Consider the following 20,337-nt stretch of genomic DNA (forward strand, 5'->3'; position numbering starts at 1 on the left):
CCCTATAAATTTATGGAATAGGTTTACACCTCTGCTAGTTTCATTTTTGACAATCTGCCAGATGGAGGCCAGCACAAAGTTGAGGGAAATAAAAGCTTCTATAACGGTGCATATGAAATAAAGATCTCTCGTTTACTAGAGATGCAAAATTATTTTCCTTCAAACAGTCTTTCAAAATGTGTAGCCATCGTGATTTGGATATTCCTTTCTTCTGTCCATCTCTTTCATCCATCCATCTCTATCCATCTATCTCAATCTATATCTGTCTGTCCGTCTGTCCATCCATCCAACTACGAATCTACCTACCTGTCAAATCAACCTGCCTAACCTACCAGATCAATCAATCAACCTACCAAATCTATCTATCTATCTATCTATCTATCTATCTATCATCTATCTATCTATCTATCTACCTACCTACCTACCTACCTACCTACCTACCTACCTACCTACCTGTCAAATCAACCTGCCTAACCTACCAGATCAATCAATCAACCTACCAAATCTATCTATCTATCTATCTATCTATCTATCTATCTATCTATCTATCTATCTATCTATCTATCTATCTATCTATCTACCTACCTACCTACCTACCTACCTACCTACCCATCCATCCATCCATCCATCCATCCACCTACCTGCCAAATCAATTAACATAACTACAAAATGAATGAATCAATCAATCACTCAAATCAACCAATCCACCAACCAACCAACCAACCAAATCTATCTGTCTGTCTGTCTTTCCATCCATCCATCCATCCATCGATCCAGATTTGCATAGCTTTCAGCAACAATTATAGCTGGACCATGAACAATTTTAAGGGATAAGCTGTGCCACAGCTACATTTCCTGGGACCGAAACCCGAGAGCTTTACGTGTAGCTCTATGTCTCGAAGCCGTTCTCTTAACCCCACCAAGAAATGTGTTTTTATTCCGTACCGTTCCTGTTACGATCTCTTTTCTCTGCCTACGGTGGAATAAGGGTTGACATCTTGTTGAAATTATACTCAATTAGGCAGCTGTGTACAATTACTACTTAAAAGTCAGAACAATTTGCCTTCTTGAAAAAAAAAAAATCGCTCGCGGTACTTGAAAGCTTTTAACTTCCACTGCAAGAAAGGCCTGCTATTAAAATGTTCCTTAAGTGAATCTTGAAATCATATAGAACCAAGAAAAAACAACCACCTCGCCCTTTGTCCCTCCCTCATGGGCAGTGGAATGCTTTCTTTATTTGGCGTGAAGGACATACGTCTTTCTGGATTACAGTAATCGGCAAACTCTTTCAACACTTGCTTTCTAAACAAAGAAGTGCTGAGATGAGAAACACAACGGCGGAACACACAACCCCGGGTATCCGGGGTGTGTGTCTGTGACGTCGCAGAGTTATAGAAAGCAAAGAAATGAGTGTCATGCCTATTCAAGATTTTGGAAGAAAAGGATCAAGAAACAAAGGGGGCTCATCAATGCCCAATCAAAAGCAATGATTTACACTGAAGGAGAAAATGCAGGAATGTACACTTTTTTTTACACTCTGGATGTTTGCGCTGCAGAAATGGGGAGCCACAGATGGGTGCCATGGGCTGACCTGTCTTTTGAGAAACACATTTTGGAGGACATCAGATTCTAAGGACACCACCGGTGATGTGTCATGGCTCGATTCATACAACACCACCAGCCTTTAGTCACTTTCTATCGCCGTGATGGTGAACCTATGGCATGAGTGCCACAGGTGGCATGCAACCCCCCTCTCTGTTGGCCTTTCTAAATCAATGGGCTTATTTGTCTAAGGCCATCTAATCACCAAGAGACTTAAGGTGGCCTTGAGGCTTTTCCAGCAGCCTCATTCAATCGTTTGATTTCATAATTTTTTATTGGAAAAACATTCCTTTTCTCTCTGCTTATTAAAAGAACACCAAAGTGATCTGTAATCAGCACGCAGCTATGTCAGTTAAGAGAATGAGGAATGGTATAGTCCCAATTAGATTTATATAAGAAAATGTCATTCTTAGTCTGACTACTACGTAGGCGGCTGTCATGCACAGAGAACAGAATAAAATCTATTCCTTTATTGTACTAGCCATTTCCAGATTATAATGTTTGACTTTTCTTTAACATTAAACTATACTTTGTGAGAAATAGGCTTTCTTTTTTTCAGAGAGACATCAATAGGTTTAGTTCTTCTGCAACCTCAACCTCATTGGGGAAGAGCTAGAAAAATAAATATTTGAGCTTCTTGGAGCAAGCTTTCTTTTTAGCCTCTTTCATATTTCGTCCACCAGGAACTTGCCATCTCAATTTAAAAACAGTTACCAAGACTGCTTCAGCACGGACAGCATTAATTGATGGTTCTAAGCCTGTCAACTTCAGTAAAATCAAGTTGAAAATAAAATAAAAAATCCAGCTAGTTTTGCATGCAAAGTAGAAGAAAAAAAATCTATCATCAGGTTTGGGCCAAGGGAGGAACGCCCACCGTTCTTGTTCAGCTTTACTTGCCATACATACAATTGATTTTATTTATTAAATACTAGCTAATAACTTGGCATTGCCCGGGTATTTATTTATAGGGGGAAAATGTCCGGACCAAACGTAATTTCTAATGTTGCATTTTGCCCCTTACCAGAGGGAGCCCCCTTGTGGGGTACTATGAAGCAACTCCACAGTGCTGTACAGTAGAAGCCATCTTATGGCAGTACAGTAGAAGCCATTTTAAGGCACAACAGGCTGTATCTTAACAGAACACACACCCCACAGAGTTTTAGGGGTCTCTTACCTCCACAATATTTTTTCCAGAGGGTGTACTCTGTGTACCAAGTTTGGTTGAAATTGCTCGAGGCGTTCAGGAGTTATGCTGGAACACACACACACACACACACACACACACACACACACACAAACACACACACTGGTCTTGTTGTATTCGGATCTTTTCTCATGTAAGATTGAGATTGTCTTGGCAACATTTCGCCGAAACATTGCCAAGACAATCTCAATCTTACACGGGAAAAGACCCGAATACAACAAGACCAGCATACCTACACCTGTGGTCTCTCACACATGATCAAGTTCAAAATGATGGACATCTGACTCAGATTTATGATGGTTGCAGTGTCCCGGGGTCATGTGATCCCCTTTTATGACCACCTGACAAGCAAAGCCCACGGGGAAGCCATATTCGCTTAACCACCATATTACCAATTTAATAACTGCAGGGATTCACTTAACCACTGTGGCAAGGAAGGTCGTAAAACGGAGCAAATTCCACGTAAAAGTTGCACTTAGCTGAGGACTGCCTGTAATGTTACTCTGCACCCAACAACAATTTTGCTTCTATCAGTCATAAAAAAGCAACGCGGAGTTTAGCTCCCTGGAATTTTGTGACTTGTTCAGGAAGCCTAAAGATAAATACTTCAAATTTCTGGCTTTTTATTGAAAAAGACACGCTTGTCACTCTTGTAAGTATTTGAGTCTGCTTTTAAATATTTGGAACTAATGGTCACCTAAAGCATTTGAGAAATGAAATCTGAATTCAAAGAGCTTTTTTAATCTGACGTTACGGAATTACTACATCGAAAGGTAAAATGCTGATGGGCATCAGAAGACGGCATTCTTATTAGCATTAACATTTTTATATGCAGAGCCTCCAATTAAGTGGAGTTTTGTAGCACAAATATGTATGCAATGGCGTGTTCGCTGCCATCCCCTTCAACAGCTGAATAGAGGAGGAGGTGTGGGACTTAGGGTCAGCATCAAGGCAATCTGAGAGCTCCAAGGGGGAAGAGGGAATGGAGCTGAAAAGAGACAGACAGAGGTAGAGCCTGGGCTGTCTGTCAGCCCTCAGATGGAGAGTCAATAGCCCCCAGGTCTGGAGGTGGCTGATGAGGAAGAGGAGGAACAGCTGGGTCCAGTGCCTGGCGTGTGGATGCGCTGAAGGCAGAGGAGAGGAGAGCAGTGGAAATCTATGGGCTGGTCCTTGCGATGGAAGAGCCACTGCTGCTAGCGAACCCCATCCTAGCTCCGGGGATAAAAGACAGGGGGCCGAGATGATTACGTGTGACATTTCCCTGCCAGACAGACCTGTCAACCTGTGGTGAGAGAGAAACATTTTGCCGGGGTTGCCGGTGCTTCTAATAAAAGAATCATGACTTCAACTACAGAAGATTTGTCGTGTCTAGGGAGCTAGGTCAGAACAGATCAGTAGAGAGGAAAGATGGGGGATGAATTTGGGGAAGATAGTCAAACACGCTAAAGGGATATACTAGATGTACCTTTTTTTAAACTTTTTTTTTTACCATCAAGAGCAAGCTATTAAAAATGGCTTTAATTATAATCATTAATCTAAACACAGCTTTAAAAACGTTAAAAGATAACCATTAAAGGAACCCCACAGTGCAAATGACACACAAATGTATAAATGATCAAATCCACCATGTAACCAATCACTTTTGGGGAGTCATATTTCTGAAGATGCACGAAGTTCATAAACTATTTTTAGAAGCATTGTTATTTTAATAACCTCCACGGAATAAAACCACTGGAAGAATATTAAACCATTTTTCGAATTCTGGGTGCCAAATCAGGAAGCTGCTTTTAAATTCTCCTGTCCTCCTTCCCACAAAACTAACTAAAAATTGATGTAGCAAAACAGAATTGGTGTTATTAAAGGAAAAGAAATAACAGGAAAAATGCACATAGGCTTGGAAATTAATGACGTACTACTACTGTAATACTCTGTCTACATAACTAACCGTGGTAGTAATTCTGAAATATTGATTGATGTCATTGACCCTTTCCTACTGACCCATTATGTAATTGTATAATGAGGGGCCCATGGAATGAGCAAGTAATGTCACATGTGTCACCACATCTTTGCACAAATGACACAAACAAGTAATTTTTGCCTCGGTTGTGTGATGCAAATGACATTATTCACCACGATTGACAGAATTAAAGATATGACCCATGTGACATTGTTCGACCTTACACACCAGATGTCTAGGGATGAATTATAGTACTGAACAATTCTATTGCTATGCAGATGACTTTTTAGAACTAATTATGCTATGATTGACCTGTGTTTTTTAATTAATATCTGGAAGAGAAGGTAGCTGTTCTGATCTAGGCTTCATTAAAAAGCATGAAGCAGAGTCTTGGTCCTGGCAAAACGTCTTTTATTTACATGACTGTGAATTCCTTTCATTCACGGACAGCAAGGCTTGGCAAACAGTCTTTCAAAGGAATATTTATCAACATGCACCTTATCTCGCTCGGAGAACTGCCAGATGACTAGTTTCCAAATGTAGGGCAAGTCAACACAGATTCTCTTATAGCCACAAACAGAACTTTCCGCTCTTGAAACGAGCGAAGGAACTAATTGTTTCCTGTAAAAGCCCCCTCCCCATTCGCTCCTCTTTTGTTTCCTATGGGAGGGGCCAATCACCTCCAAGGTGTGGCTTTACTCCCAAGTCAACCCTGCTTTCTTAGTTGTTCTTGTCTTCTGGCAGCTCTGTGCATGCATCCACTGGGAACAGGCTCCAGCTGTTCCTCTGCCTCACTGCTCTCTAACTCCCTCTCTGCCTCCAACACAGAGCCCTCGTCTGAGCTTTCCTCAGCCCCAGAACTGGCCCATGTTCCTCCCCAAACTCCTCACTGTCCAACTCTGCTGCCAACTCTGCTGGCCACCGGCATGCCGCAACACTAGCTCAGAGAAGCCAGTTCTTCCTATTTACTTGTTCAAGTTGTGAGATAGCAAACTTCTGCCTTAAGCAGCAACATTTGGGGGAAAGAGAAGTTGAAGGTTTATAAAATCGGGCAACGGCAGCAATCTCTTTGGCAGCATAATCCCATGGAACCACTCTCTTCACAACTCCAGACTCACCGAGGCTGAGTGAAGAAAAAACTAGAAGGGATTTACGGGGACGACGTTCATAAACATAACCCAGTTTATTTCATTCTTGGTGGCTCCTTTAGAGGCATCCTGCTTTGGTATCTGTCCTTTAAATTCTAAATTAACTACTGTGTTTCCTCAAAAATAAGACATGGTCTTATTTTCTTTTGAACACCCGAAATAAGCGCTTGGCCTTATTTTCGGGGAGGTCTTATTATTTGTGAGGTGCAGGAGGCGGTGAGCGTGGTCACCTCATGGCTGCTGCTGTGTTGCAATATTTTCAGGGAGGGCTTATTTTTGGGGGAGGGCTTATTTTAGCGCATGCGCTCAAAAGCCTGATTGGGCTTATGATCCGGGGAGGTCTTATTTTCAGGGAAACAGGGTAGTAGCACCAGGATTTCTGAAAACAAACCTACTTTAACCTGGGTACTCCCTAAGTACAAACAGGTTTCGGTATTAATGCCAGGTAAAGTAGAAGAGGCTAATTTAAGGCAAATAATGGTTATACTGAGTCATAAGAGTTTAATATATTTTACATTGTCCTGTATTTTAAAACGAGAAACCTATGCTCCATTCAGGGGCTTTAAACCTGACAAACTGGCTGCATATTTTATTGTTTAAAATTTACGGCCTCTTAACAGTGAAGTCGTGATTAATCTGTGCTGTCTTCCTGAAGCAAAAATGGGAAATATACCTGAGCTGTGAGGAATCTAGGTGCTGTGGTTTATAATGAAATTATGACTATTTTGAACTTCTATCAATATTACTTATTATTATTTGATACAAGCAAAAATTACGGTGTTTTAAAAAATGACTGCTAGCACACTTATTTGCATATTTTGCTTTAGGTAGCATGACTGAAGCAATATTAATAATAAAATGCAATCTCAATTAAAAATAAGAGTACCTTGCTGCTGACACACAAACCAGCATTTCTTTTTTGAGAGGGAGGCATTCAGTAATCTCACAGGCACAATCAATTATATATGCTCAATCTGGGATTAAGGAAACAGTGCATGAACTTTCTCCACCCATCTGTCTTTTTTTTTTAAAAAAAAAACAGTTCCAATTTTCCCTTATTCTATACTTCCATAGCTATAAACACCTCTTTAGAACATTTTTAAGAACCGGGATTTTTTTTAAAACCGCTGAGAATATAATGATCAAATTCATTTATTTTTGTGCCATGTGTCACTTTGAATGTTTATGTCATTTGATCAAGGATGTAGTAAACGAAGAATGCTTGCTGTAATATTTTCCGTGCAATTGTATAAATGTTCAAATCCCAAACACATATGTTCGCAGGAGAGCTCCAGGGTGTTGCTTCTTAGGTCTGAAGATCTCCAGATGTTTGCACAAATGATGTTCTGACCTAGGCTTCCCAAGAGCATGAAGCAAACTCCTGGTCCCATCAAAAAAACCCTCTTATTAATTTACTGTGAATTCTGCTCATTCACATCTAGAAAAGTCTTTCAAGGGAGGATTTACAGTCACAGACCTTATCTGGCTTGGAGAGCCAACAGGCCGATCTCTACAAAACTTGGCAAGGAGTTTTGGAGAGTCACAAATCAATTATGTGAATTAATTGTCTCCTGCAAACTCCAGTCCCTTTTTGCTCCTCTTTTCTTTCTCTGGGAGGGGCCATTCGTCATCCACTTGTGGCCTTACTCCCAAGTTGACCCCTGTTCTTTTGCTGTTCCCTTCATCTGGCAACTCTGTGCATGCACACACTGGGAACAGGCTCCAGCTGTTTGTCTGCCTCACTGATGTCTGACTCCGAAGGCAGCTGATAACTGGCATACGGCTCTGGCCCGCTCTCTGCCTCCGACACAGAGCCCTCATCAGAGCCTTCCCCAGACTCCAGGACTGGCCCATGTTCCTCCCCAACTTCCTCACTGTCTGAATCTGCTGCCAACTCTGCTGGCCGCTGGTGGGCCATAACAAAAGAAAAACTAGCTGCTTTGTGGCATTGTTGGCATTTTGATAATGGAAAGGTGATGACTGAGCAGGAATGCTATGTCAAGTACCAGAAAATGCATCTATAGTGCATCCTATTAAAACGAAATGGGTCAGTGTTTGCTTAAGGCAACACAGAAACTGGCAACACCCCTCCCCCCAGAACAGGAATCCTGTTAGCTGTATTGACTTTTGTCCCACTCTTAACGCTAGAGCTGCATCTTTAATATTTAACACTTGAAAATCTTCAGTTTCAACAGCGAAAGGAGCGATTGGCATCTATTAAAAAAAGAGGCATGGAAGAAAACAGATGAGGCCACAGAACGTCTGTAGTCCTCCAAACCGTCACAAGAATTAACTCTCTATGCAACAAATGAAGAAATACAGCGCATGCTGGAAAAAATAAGAAAGAAATCATCTGTGTTTTCACACAACGCCTGCAGGCAAGCAGAAAACAGTGAACGCGTAATGCACTTCTCTTCCTGGACTTCCACTTCTAAAATGCTGCTTAGCAGCAGGAAAAATAGGCCACCCAGAACACAGAAACACAGACCCATTCTAAAACTGTTCAAGCGCTGAAGGAAGGATCTTAATTCTACAAGGCAGCATTCCCAAGTTGATGTTGGAGCTGATTGCAGGATTGGCAATTATGGAAGTGCAGTCCCCACAAACACCTTAAATATTTTAAGGTGGAAGAAAGATGCATGCACAACTGTGGCAAGGAACAAAAGTTATGCCCTCCAAGCACTATTTGCAGGATTGGCAATACTGTACCTTCCGGATGTGTTTTTCAGTATAGCGAGGGCATCCGGATAGCCGTCCATGTTATAATCTCCAATATGAAGAGTGATTGGAAAGGAAATTTCATCTGCGGTCGGATCGTTGCTATGTGGAACAAAACCCCATACATTTACGCCGTCTGAGAAATTCTGCAACACTGGAAACCACTGGAAACGATAAGAAGAATGTCAGGCTTGCAAGTAATACATCCATAGCAAGCAAAACTGCAAGGCAGGTAGGTTCGTCAAAGAATACCTTCATTGGAATTATCATATTGGCGCATAACTGGTGAAAACCGACTCTGAAGCCTCCCGCAGTTTCCACCTAATTAAAAAGTTTTTCTACTTTCTCAAAACAATCAGTCACATGGTCCAATCACAGTGTGGATTTGGCAGCCGGGTGGCGTCATTCCGCCTTCCTCTGGCCAGGTGTGAGAATGACCTTGGTTCCCAAGAGAAAATATTTTTGTTTTGGCTACAGAATTCCCTCTGTCTCAAATCTGCCCCCCTCCCTATCCCTCAGCTCCAGTGTGGCAACACCGAAGTGGTCAAAAAGGTCAGCTTCAGGGTTGACAAAGAAGGGGGGGGATAAGAATCACAAATGGTCATGATGCGTGGGACTCATCTGTGATTATAAGTCAAGGACTGTCCGTACGTCTGTCTTTGCTACGGCAAACACGACTGCTTTATAAAGCGGCCCCTCATTACTGTGCCTTTGGGATAATGTCAAACCTTGTTCCTGTCTCATTTTTCATATACTACACGTTCAAATTCAAGATACAGTAGCAGCACAGCGTACCTCATCCAGTCCCGGCTTAGATAGGTAGATGACACTTTTTTGACAAGCTGCATCTGCACAAGCTGGCAGCAAGTGTTCGGTCTGCCCGTCACCATCTGGCAAAAACAAGAGGAAGATAGAAATAATTCAGCAGAACGGGACTACAAAAATGTCCTTTTTATCACCAGGGGAAAAAAAACAACAACTACTATGTACACAAAGAGACAATAAATGTTGGTAAGATGCAAACAAAGGAAACTGGTAATTAAAGAGAAGTGGTGGACATGTGATAAAAGCCAAGAAATATCGGAATAGGATTCCTATTCTAACGCAGAAGTTTCTTCAAGGGAATATAAAGATAAAACCAGAAACTTTTCTTTTTGGGTTTAATGGAAAAAGACTTGGGGGTGGGGGGAAATTCAGAACTTTTGATGTGATGTATGTTGACGGCAGCAAACTACTGTATGCACAAAAATGAAAGGACACTTTGATCCCCACAATGGAAGAATGGCTGCAAAAGCTGATGGGAGTTAGCAGAGATGGCTAAATGGACCGCTTTGATAAAAGACAAAAACACAGTTACTTTTGTTTCTACTTGGAAACGACTTTGTGCTTGAGGCAGGGAAAAAAAATGAAACTTTGATTTTGGGTTTTACCGATTAGATAGCTTTGTTGATATAAAAATGGCTAATTTATGCTACTATGTAAAGGTAAAAAGTTGAAGTTTCTTGTTGCTATCTTATTTTACTGCACCAAAGGGAGTTGGAAGTCAATACCTTTTTCTTTCTTTCCCCCTTCTTTTCTATTCTCTTCCCTTTGCCTTTCCCTCCCCATTTTTCCTACTATTCGTTTTTGTATTTTTTGTACGTTATATTATGAAGAAATAAAATAATAATTTAGGAGAAGCTGTGATCCTTTCACCTTGGCAGCCGGTTTTTGCAACCCTTCCAAATTGTAATTGCTGTAAAAATTGAATCAGGCATGATGATACATAATGATTGAAATGAGAAGGAGAAGGAAGGACCTGGGGTATTGCATTCATAATTCAAAGAAACTAAATGAACATTCTTTATTGTTGGTTAGGGACGCGGTGGCTCAGGGGCTAAGATGCTGAGCTGGTTGATCAGAAAGGTCGGCAGTTCAGCGGTTCGAATCCCCAGTGCCTCATAACGGAGTGAGCTCCTGTTACTTGTCCCAGCTTCTGCAAACCTAGCAGTTCGAATGCATGTTGGGAATACATGGAAGAACGTATGTGTGAAAATTCAGATAAGAAGTGACACGTAGGTGCAATCCCACAAATAAAAATTTTACACACACATTGCCCTTTAGTCATTTAATTTTTTTTAAACAATTTCTTACTTTTTAAAGTGGTGTTTTTATGCCTTTGTCTGTATACTTATGAAATTTAACTGATGCTTATGAGAACATGCCATAAATATTTTAAGTAGACATAATGCCTCCAACAAGTACTAATTAGCTGATTAATCAATAGTATAGTTTGAAGACTGCTTAGGGAAATAACTGTAAGAAATTAGAATGCAAACAAAAAGGTTATTCTTGTCATACTCTTACAAAATATCAGTATATTATGAAAAATGCTTTACTATGAAAAGGACTCTTAACTAAATAGAAACCATCATGATGCAACTATTTAAAGAAATACTTTTTGCAGATGTGGATCAAATTGCCTCAGTAATGAGTAATACTGTCATCAATTTTCCTATATTTTTAAAAGGCCATGCTTATCTCATTATCTCTAAAAACTTACCCAAAAAGATTTCAGATTGTACTTTATATAATAGGTAAAAGTTTCCCTCACACATATGTGCTAGTCGTTCCCAACTCTAGGGAGCAGTGCTCATCTCCATTTCAAAGCCAAAGAGCCAGCGCTGTCCGAAGATGTCTCCGTGATCAGCATGACTAAGCGCCAAAGGCCCACGGAACGCTGTTACCTTCCCACCAAAGGTGGTCCTGATTTTTCTACTTGCATTTTTTACATGCTTTCGAACTGCTAGGTTGGCAGAAGCTGGGACAAGTAACGGGAGCTCATGCTGTTATGAGGCGCTAGGGATTTGAACGGCTGAACTGCTGACCTTTCTGATCGACAAGCTCAGTGTCTTAGCCTAATAAATTCCTCACAAAGAGTTATAAAACACTATGGAGAGGTATATAACTCTAATTGCTATTGTTATTGCTAAACAATGGTCTGATAAATGAAGTATGAGTCCTAAGGAAGGGCGAAAAGCATTTTTACATGCTTTTGAACTGCTAGGTTGGCACAAGGCAGCTCACTGGGAGAAGGCAGCTCACTCGGTTATGCGGTGCTAGGGATTCGAACCGCTGAACTGCCGACCTTTCTGATCGACAAGCTCAGTGCCTTAGCCACTTGAGCCACCCTACATTATGTAATACAAATACTATATTTATATTTGCAAAAAGGTCATTTGTTTATCCTCTGCTGTCTATTCTGAAGCCAAACAAAACGTCTGTTGGGACCTCCTTGATTGAGGTCTGTTCTGCTTGCCAACTACTGAGATAACTTTTATGTTCCTATTGGGTTTAATTTTCATTTTAAATAAAAACCTCCCAGCGCTTTGTCCCTTTTAATTAGGAATGTAAATACCCCAGCAGGTGACAGTGATGGAGACAGGATTACATTAACACCTCATCATCACCTCAATCAACTTTCGGGAGCTTATAAAAATATGACTAGGTAACCTGGCCAAGCTTATTAAGTGAAACTTTTGTAAGCAGATGTTATAACAATTTAAATATATCACCCCCCAAAAGCTGAGATAACTAATAATTGTTTAATGAAAGTCTAGGAGGCAAATTTGAGACCTACCCATAAAAGGCCCTAAAAGCAGTTCTATCTATTCATAGAATTGCAGATTTATTATTCTGATGGTGGCCTATTACACCAAATTGATATATTATCACAAAAGTTATCCAACGTTAAATCAGATGGGGAGGAGTGGGCAGGATGAGGGGGTCTGGAATTTTGAACGTCTGGAGTCCTTAAAAGACCTGTTGTTCAGTTCAAATAGAATGGGGATTTATATTTACATAATTGGGATTTAAGGGATGCGGTGGCTCAGTGGCTAAGACGTTGAGCTTGTCAGTCAGAGAGGTCGGCAGTTCGAATCCCTAGCGCCGCGTAACAGAGTGAGCTCCTGTTACTTGTCCCAGCTTCTGCCAACCTAGCAGTTTGAAAGTTTGTAAAAAAATAGGGACCACCTTTGGTGGGAAGGTAACAGCATTCCGTGTGCCTTCGGCATTTAGTCATGCTGGCCACACGACCACGGAGACGTCTTCGGACAGCTAGCTATTTGGCTTTGAAACAGAGATGAGCACTGCCCCCTAGAGTCGGGAACGACTAGCCCATATGTGCGAGGGGAACTTTTACCTTTACTTTAATTGGGATTTATCGCCCTACAAACAGCCTACGAACAGGGTCTTATTTTCTTTTGACTTCTGAGATAAGCACTTGGCCTTATTTTTGGGGAGGTCTTATTATTTTTGAGGTGCAGGAGGCGACGAGCGTGGTCACCTCATGGCTGCTGCTGTGTTGCAATATATTTCGGGGAGGGCTTATTTTCAGGGGCGGGCTTATTTTAGCGCATGCGCTCAAAAGCCTGGTTGGGCTTATTATCCAGGGAGGGCTTATATTTCAGGGAAATAGGGTATCGCCATTGTATTTTTGCAATGAATTTTGCCTCTGTAGAAAAAAACCATTGATGGAAAATTCAAGACACAAATGTATACTTTAGTTTGTGCTTACAACGAGAATGAAGCTTTTTATTGAACCTAAAACTTAGTTTAGCAGCAGCTCCCAAATGAGTTTTTAACTCCAACAGTGGAAGATGAATATGTTCCTAAATTGCTAAACGGTCTCTGGACATTATCAGTAACTTTATTAAAACGTATTTTAATCAGTACGGGCTCAAGTCACTTTGGATGTAGACACTATAGAAGCTGCAACCCCAAAATGGATAACCACCGAGGACATGATTTAATAAACGTAAGTCATAGGACAATTAATTTACCAGTTATTAATGTTCACTGCGCCCAAGTGGCTGAAACGATATCTCTCGGTTTGGTTAATGCTGAAATATCATTTTAAAACAAAAGTTTAAATTAAAATTTAAACTGATTAAGAAGTAAATTGTATCGGAGGAGTAACATGGAGACTAAAGATGTTTTTTTTAAAAAAATTTATTCAATGAAGAGGAGCGCAAGAGGTGGAGAATAGTTTTCACAGAAGAGGAAATAGCTCATTTATGCTATGGGCTTGGTTTTCCTCCCCCATGCTGCTATTTTCTATTAAGGAAATTGGCTTTTCTGTATATTTGCTTTTGGATTTTCCATTAAACCTAAATTGCAAAAGACTGTTTTGGAAATGAATAACATGCAATTTCATGGGAGATCAAAAACAGCCTCAACAGCGGTGGCTCTTTCTAGATCGTACTTATTTATTTGAGGGGTCGTTGGTGCTCTCTGAGCTTGTTTGTTTTCTTGCAGATGTTTCATTACCCAAACACACTCACTGTCTCCATCTCTCTCTCTCTCTCCCCCTTCCTCTTTCTCTCCCTCTCTCTCCCTCCCTCTTTCTCTCTCCCTCCCTCCCTCTCTCTCTCTCTTCCCCTGCCAACAACTGAGACCCAATTTTTGTTGTTAAGCCAGACATTTGTTAAGTGAGTTTTGCCCCATATGACAGTCTTTCTTGCCACAGTTGTTAAGTGAATCACGGCAATTGATAAGTTGGTAATTTCAGTTGTTAAGTGAATCTGGCTCCCACATTAACTTTGTGTCAACTCGCAAAGCATCCCTGGCCTGCTCTCGAGTTGCTATAGGAAAGTGAGGTGGGACATGGACGAAGCAGCACGGCAGCCACAAACAGAAGCACATTCCAGGCATATCTTTCTCAAGGCTGTCTCCCAGGTTACCTGCAGCAGCCGGAGGGGAGTGATCCCTACAGCCGGGGAAAGTACTCCACTGGAGAATGTGACTTATGACACACCCTGGGGGAGTGGGGGGAACCAGGGTCATAATTGGGCTGTAAATTACGTGGGATCAGAGTTGGCTTTACTTGGGTATGTGCCAACATGTTGCTCCTAATAAATAACTGGATTTCTTTTGAAGCTTGGCTTGAGGCTCATGATTTAATTAGGGTATCCGTCGGAAGCCTGACACATTGCTTGTCAGAAGGTCGCAAAATGGGATCACAAGACCCTGGAACCATCATAAATATGAACCCGTTTGCCAAGGATCTGAATTTTGATCACTTGTCCATGTGGATGCTGCAAAGGTTGTAACTGTGAAAAACAGTCATAACTCACTTTTTCCCCCAGTGCCGTTGTAACTTTGAATGGTCACTAAATGAGGGGTGGTAACTCAAGGACTACTTGTATGGTGGCTGTTATTATCTTTGATAGGATGCCGTGGCTTAAAAAGTATAACTCCAAATGGTATAGAAACATTACATGCTTGGAATCCTTGCTTAGAATAGTCTCTCTCTCTCTGGCATCTTTTGAATTTTCAGCGAATTCATCTCTTCTTAAAAATAGGGCTTATTTCCAAAATTACATCTGCCCTTTGGCTGTCAAGGAGCTAGCACTTGGTGAGATGAAATTCTAATCAGATTAACTTATTTACATTTCTCATAAATAAACAAATGTATTTGATGTAGGCTTCATGCTTATTAGCATTCATGGCATCTTTCCAAGACCATCTGTTTTTGAGGAATCGTGAACAGCTCTCTTTGACAGGTTAATAGAAACCCACCTACCCCCGCCCCCCCCCAAAAATAAGGATTATATATATATATATGATTGCTACGTTTCCACCTTCACTTGCCTATAATGGATCTTCTTTGTAAAGAAGGGAAGAGTATATGTAAACATTACCGCAAGCTGCCCAAAATCCCTAGCAGATTTGGTAGTATGCAAATAGAATCATTAAAATAAAATCTCTGATTTTGGTTTGTTCTGTAGCAAGAGTTACAGTTCAGAGACTCCCTGGACACTTACTCAGGAGTGGTGGTATTTAATTAAAGGTCAAGCATACATGCATGAAAATATTTACGAGACTTATTTAGAAGGGAACAGATTAGGGTAGGATGCTGCCGGTTTTTATTCTCAAACTAGCTGGATACTCGTGCTCCGCTACGAAACTATGTGAACAGGCTTGATAAATCGATATTTACAGCTTGAAAATTAATGAGTATTTACAATCGGCCTATCTTATCCCCTTCTCTCCCTCAGGCTTGCCCCAAAGAAGCCTCTCCTCCCCCCTTCTCTCCCTCAGTCTAACACCTTAGCATCATAGCGTTTTTCAAATGGGAAGAGTGAGTAGAATGTCTAAACTCCCAGCCCGCAGGCCGGATGAGTCATGTGCTGGCCACGCCCATGCCCAAGTGGTAGTTGGAACAGAGTTCTTTTTAGGTGGGGAGGGGGAGAAGAATGTTTAACTCCTTAGCATCAGAGCGTGTTAATAATAATAATATAAGAAATATTAATGATCTGATGATCATTTTGAAAAATCCTTTCTTAGCGAGCACCTAGAAGCTAAGAGGAACATATGTGTCAAATTTCAAGTTTGTAGGCTTTACCGTTCTGGAGATTTCGGGATGATGCACGAGTGGTATTTTGCTTTTATATATATAAACAGGCACCATGTTTCTTAGGACAAATAACACTTTGAACATCTTGGTTAATCAACTCTTAATCTTAGCCAAAAGGCCAAGAAAAATCTAGTTAATAAAATCCGCTCCCTCATTTTAGAGATATTATAAAACAAATCATGAGAACAATTGTGGCTGGGAAGATCAAAGTATGTAGATAATTCCCTGACATTTTAAAAACCAAAACCTCAGCTCAGTTTGTCTCAGCTTTGGTTACTGACCAAGATTTAGATGGGAAATTAATGCAGGGTTCACTTTATATTCTGATCAGCAGAAACAAAATGGGGTAGCAATTATGTTCCTTTTTTTTAAATGGAAACCAGATTCTGAATCGGGACTTTTAAGTTTTATTATTATTACTTATTTGAAAGTTTATAGCACTAAATATGCAATAAGCTATTTTAACATAAAATAAAAAGAGATAAAAATGCTAATGATCTGATACAAAACAACATTAGAATTAAGACATCAAGCACATGGTGTCAAAAATTTAATGATAATGACATTTTGGAATTGTTAACAATGCATATTAATTTCTAATTTGGCCCTTAATTAAGCAAAAGTATTGTTTCTCTCCACAAAACAATTGCTCAAGATTAGATTCCCAGAAAGTTAAGAAAGTTTGATCATTGGTATTCATATTTTAAAACACGGGCATGTTTTATCAATTTTTAATAAGAAGTGTAATTTAAATATTTTGTGTACATTTCAAATATTAGTTGATAACTTGCCTATAAAACATTTTAGCAATATAACCTTTAGAAAGTTAAGAGTTTTCTTAAGGAGCAGAATAAAATGGTATTATCACCCTAATAATTTCTACTGCATAAATAGACATCCTTGCATACACAGGAAATACATTTAAATCAAATATTTGGGAGAAGGGAAAAGGAACCTCACCAAAATCAGCAAATACTGACTGTCCTATAACAACCGCATCCTTCGGTTTTTCCTTTATGTGTTGAGGCTTGGCAAAATCTCCATCCTGTCAATAAAAATATATACATGTATATGTATATAAAATGGCAATCAATCCATTCATATTTCTCATAAAAAGGTGGAAAACAATGAACGTAATAACCCATGGAGAACAGAAAAAAACAGGATGTTTTATGGAGGCAATATAGCTTGGTTTTTGTTTTGTTTTTCGCATACTTTCAATTGTTTCATAAACTAACTTAAAGATTTAGAAATTGAGAAACCATGGTTACAAATATCTCGGCTTAGCCTTAGCTTGCAAAAGAGTTCCATATGTGAATTAAAGATTATGGACAGAAATATTAACAGATAAGGTGGATCCTAATGAATATTAGCTTTTACTGTTAACTACAGCATTGAATCACATGGATTATTAAGGGAAAGAATCAATTTCAATAGTAATTGTGTCAACCAATAATTGCCGACACTCCTTGAACTCAAGGAAGAAGGAAAAGAAAGAGAATGAAAATAGCTTTCCAAAAATTATATTAGTATTTTATGAGGACTGCTTACTCTCTTACATTTACTGACCTAAATGGAAAAAATTCAACGTGGGAACAAAGAATAAATTCAGTAAGGAAAGAAGAAAAAGGGAAGATATACAGGTTTATTCTACCATGGGCACTCCCAGAGCCTTAAAAAAAGTCTTCAGATTAGCTATTTGTCCTCTGTGCTCTAGAACAGAACTGGACTTCAATTCCCAGAATTGGACATCAATTCCCAGAATTCACCATGCTGGCTGGGGAATTCTGGGAGTTGGAGGTCCACAGGTCTTAAAGTTGCCAAGGTTGGACATCCCTGCTTTAGACTTTCACTGAGATTTTAGTAGGCAGAAAGGAATCTTTTTTTTTTCCATTTAACCATTTTTTTCCTCCATTTTTCCAACAGCGAAAATTGTCCCACTGGAACCAATATGAAGTATGGATCCTACCTCAAGAAGGAAGTACCAAAATAAGGAACAAGAATATAATTATTCCCGAGTTCACACAACGGAGTCTCTTTACCTGGTTCACCCAGATCTCAAACTGAGGTTCTCCAGCTTTGGACAACGTTGTCAGGAACAAATCTGCAAGATACAAGGGACGTAAATCAACAATATATTCAAAACTCACCTTTTAAGCGAGTATTCAATTCAACCAAATACATGTAGACTAATCCTAAAAGCTCTGTTGATGACTCTTCCTCCCTCCATATCATCTCCAGAGCATTTGGGGGTCAGCTGAGGACCCTTGCCATTTCTCTCTCAAATGGAGAAGGTATCTGAACATAGATCGCACGGATGGAGATTGCTTGCTTGCCTTTTATTTTCTTATAACTTGACTTTTTGATTGTTGACCGATTGTTTCTAAATATATTGAGTTTGCTAGAAACCATAGAAGAGGGATTGAGAGGCTGCTGGTCCATTTCTTGTTTGACCGTGGGTCAAGAGAGGTTACTGTTGGGGGCAGTCTATATATTACCACTGGCCTTCTTCATGAAGCTTTGGCAAGATGCTAAGACTTCAAAAGGATTGTTGCAGGCCACAAATGTGCTTCTTAACTTCCCTTGTGGGAAAAAAAAAGACCCATAATGGTTTATTTTCTCCCCATTTCTATTTATTTTCAAAATGGAGGCTAGTTGAAAAGTAGCTTTATCGTGGTATGTGATTTAAAAAAACCAACAACTATGAATATAAAATCCTTAAGTCTGTATTTGTTTTTCTTGGAACCAGTCAAGGACACAATAGTTGTGGCATTTAGTGGTGGGTGGAATTTAGAAAAGGAAAGGGGAAAAAGAAAGAAAGAAAACAGAGAGCCAAACCACAAAGAACTAAGAAAAAAACATAATTTAAATGTCAAAGAGATTTACCAAGTTAGCAGTATATATGGTACTTGAAAGAAAATATATCTTCCCTCTCTTGTTAATCCCTTTCTTCTCTTTGATATATTTTTTCAGAACCGGCATCCTAAAATAATTCTAGGACACATCAGGTCCTTTAAAATGAGGACAAAACCAAAAAAAGAGAATAGAATAGAATAGAATAGAATAGCACAGCACAGCATAGAATAGAATAGAATTCTTTATTGGCCAAGTGTGATTGGACACACAAGGAATTTGCCTTTTTCAAAGGCATGAAATGAAACCTGTTGTCACGTTCACATCTTGTCAAAAGTGGAAAAGCTATGATGATTTGGGATACAGATGGTTTTTTGTTGGATAGACTGAACGACAGTCACATGCTAACTTGAGTTATGACCCCAACAACTTACAACCAAAATCCCGGGCTCAATTGTGGTCAGACATAGAGAACTACCTGTATGGATGTCTTTCATCAGACAGATATTATATTAGCTTTGACTGACATGCTATACAGATCAATGAAAACTTTTCTTTGGGGATTTTCACCATTAAGTCATTTTTCTGAGGCCCGACAACCATTGCTTGAGACCGAAGATCTCCCAGTTAGCCACGAGCTATGAATTACTCTATTACACCTGAGTGAGCTCTTGAAGTTAATACTTACGTTCGGTGATGTATAAGCTAAACATGACTGTAAGCAAAACCAATTAATTCCTGATTTGCATCCTCATGGCAAACAAAACCTTACTGCGAAAGAACGATGCAAACGTAATCGTGTAGCACAACATTAGCACCCACACACTTTTCAAATTGCACTTTCCAAAGTTCTTGAAATATAATTGCATGCTGGTAAAGCTTTGTGTTACTTAATGCTATCCTTCTGATTCATTACTTAAACGCATTGGGTTTTTTTTTTGAAGGTGTTTTTCAAAACAATATTTTCAAGGCAGGAATGTAAATCATTAACAGTCTCCGCCGTACCCTCGCCACCCCCCTTCCTGGTTTCCGCTAGATGTTTTTCTTCCATCACCTTCAAGGGTGTGGATGGAGTCGGATCAGATTGGGAAGGGATGCACTGGGATGAAGCAAATAGGTTTTAAAAAATGAGGATCTCCATCTTCGTTGGACTATGGCGGTGCTGCCAGTCAACCAAGAGTCACTGTTATCACTGAATGCCTTTTTTTAGTGGGCACCTTTGAGTCGGTCTCGACTTTGGGCAACTACAAAAATTAAGCTCACGGGGTGGGCGGGCGGGGGGGGGGCTCCATTTTCGCTGGCAGAGGCACCGTGAGCTGGTCCTTTGCTGTTTCCAGGGCAGCCTCATGGGCGAGATCTAAGCACCCCGTGGGCAGGATCCGGCCCACGGGCCTCGAGTTTGACACCCCTGGGCTAGACAGTATTTTCATTGCTAGTTACGACACCTAGGCCTGACTGC

At 40.1% G+C, this 20,337-nt stretch overlaps 1 protein-coding gene across 1 annotated transcript in view; it reads right to left on the reverse strand.

Annotated features, from left to right (window-relative positions):
• The window catches only part of ITFG1 (integrin alpha FG-GAP repeat containing 1), an 82,612-nt gene that overhangs the window by 41,401 nt on the left and 20,874 nt on the right, over positions 1-20,337 (reverse strand). Inside the window, exons 7-10 of the mRNA XM_081963226.1 lie at positions 18,068-18,129; positions 16,986-17,070; positions 9,425-9,519; positions 8,621-8,793 (exon numbers count right to left, since the gene is read on the reverse strand). Coding sequence (XP_081819352.1) covers positions 8,621-8,793; positions 9,425-9,519; positions 16,986-17,070; positions 18,068-18,129 — 415 coding nt within the window. The remainder of the gene's footprint in view (positions 1-8,620; positions 8,794-9,424; positions 9,520-16,985; positions 17,071-18,067; positions 18,130-20,337) is intronic.

This window comes from Natrix helvetica (genome assembly GCF_964273705.1).
Source record: "Natrix helvetica genome assembly, chromosome: 10".
Taxonomy (NCBI): domain Eukaryota; kingdom Metazoa; phylum Chordata; class Lepidosauria; order Squamata; family Natricidae; genus Natrix; species Natrix helvetica.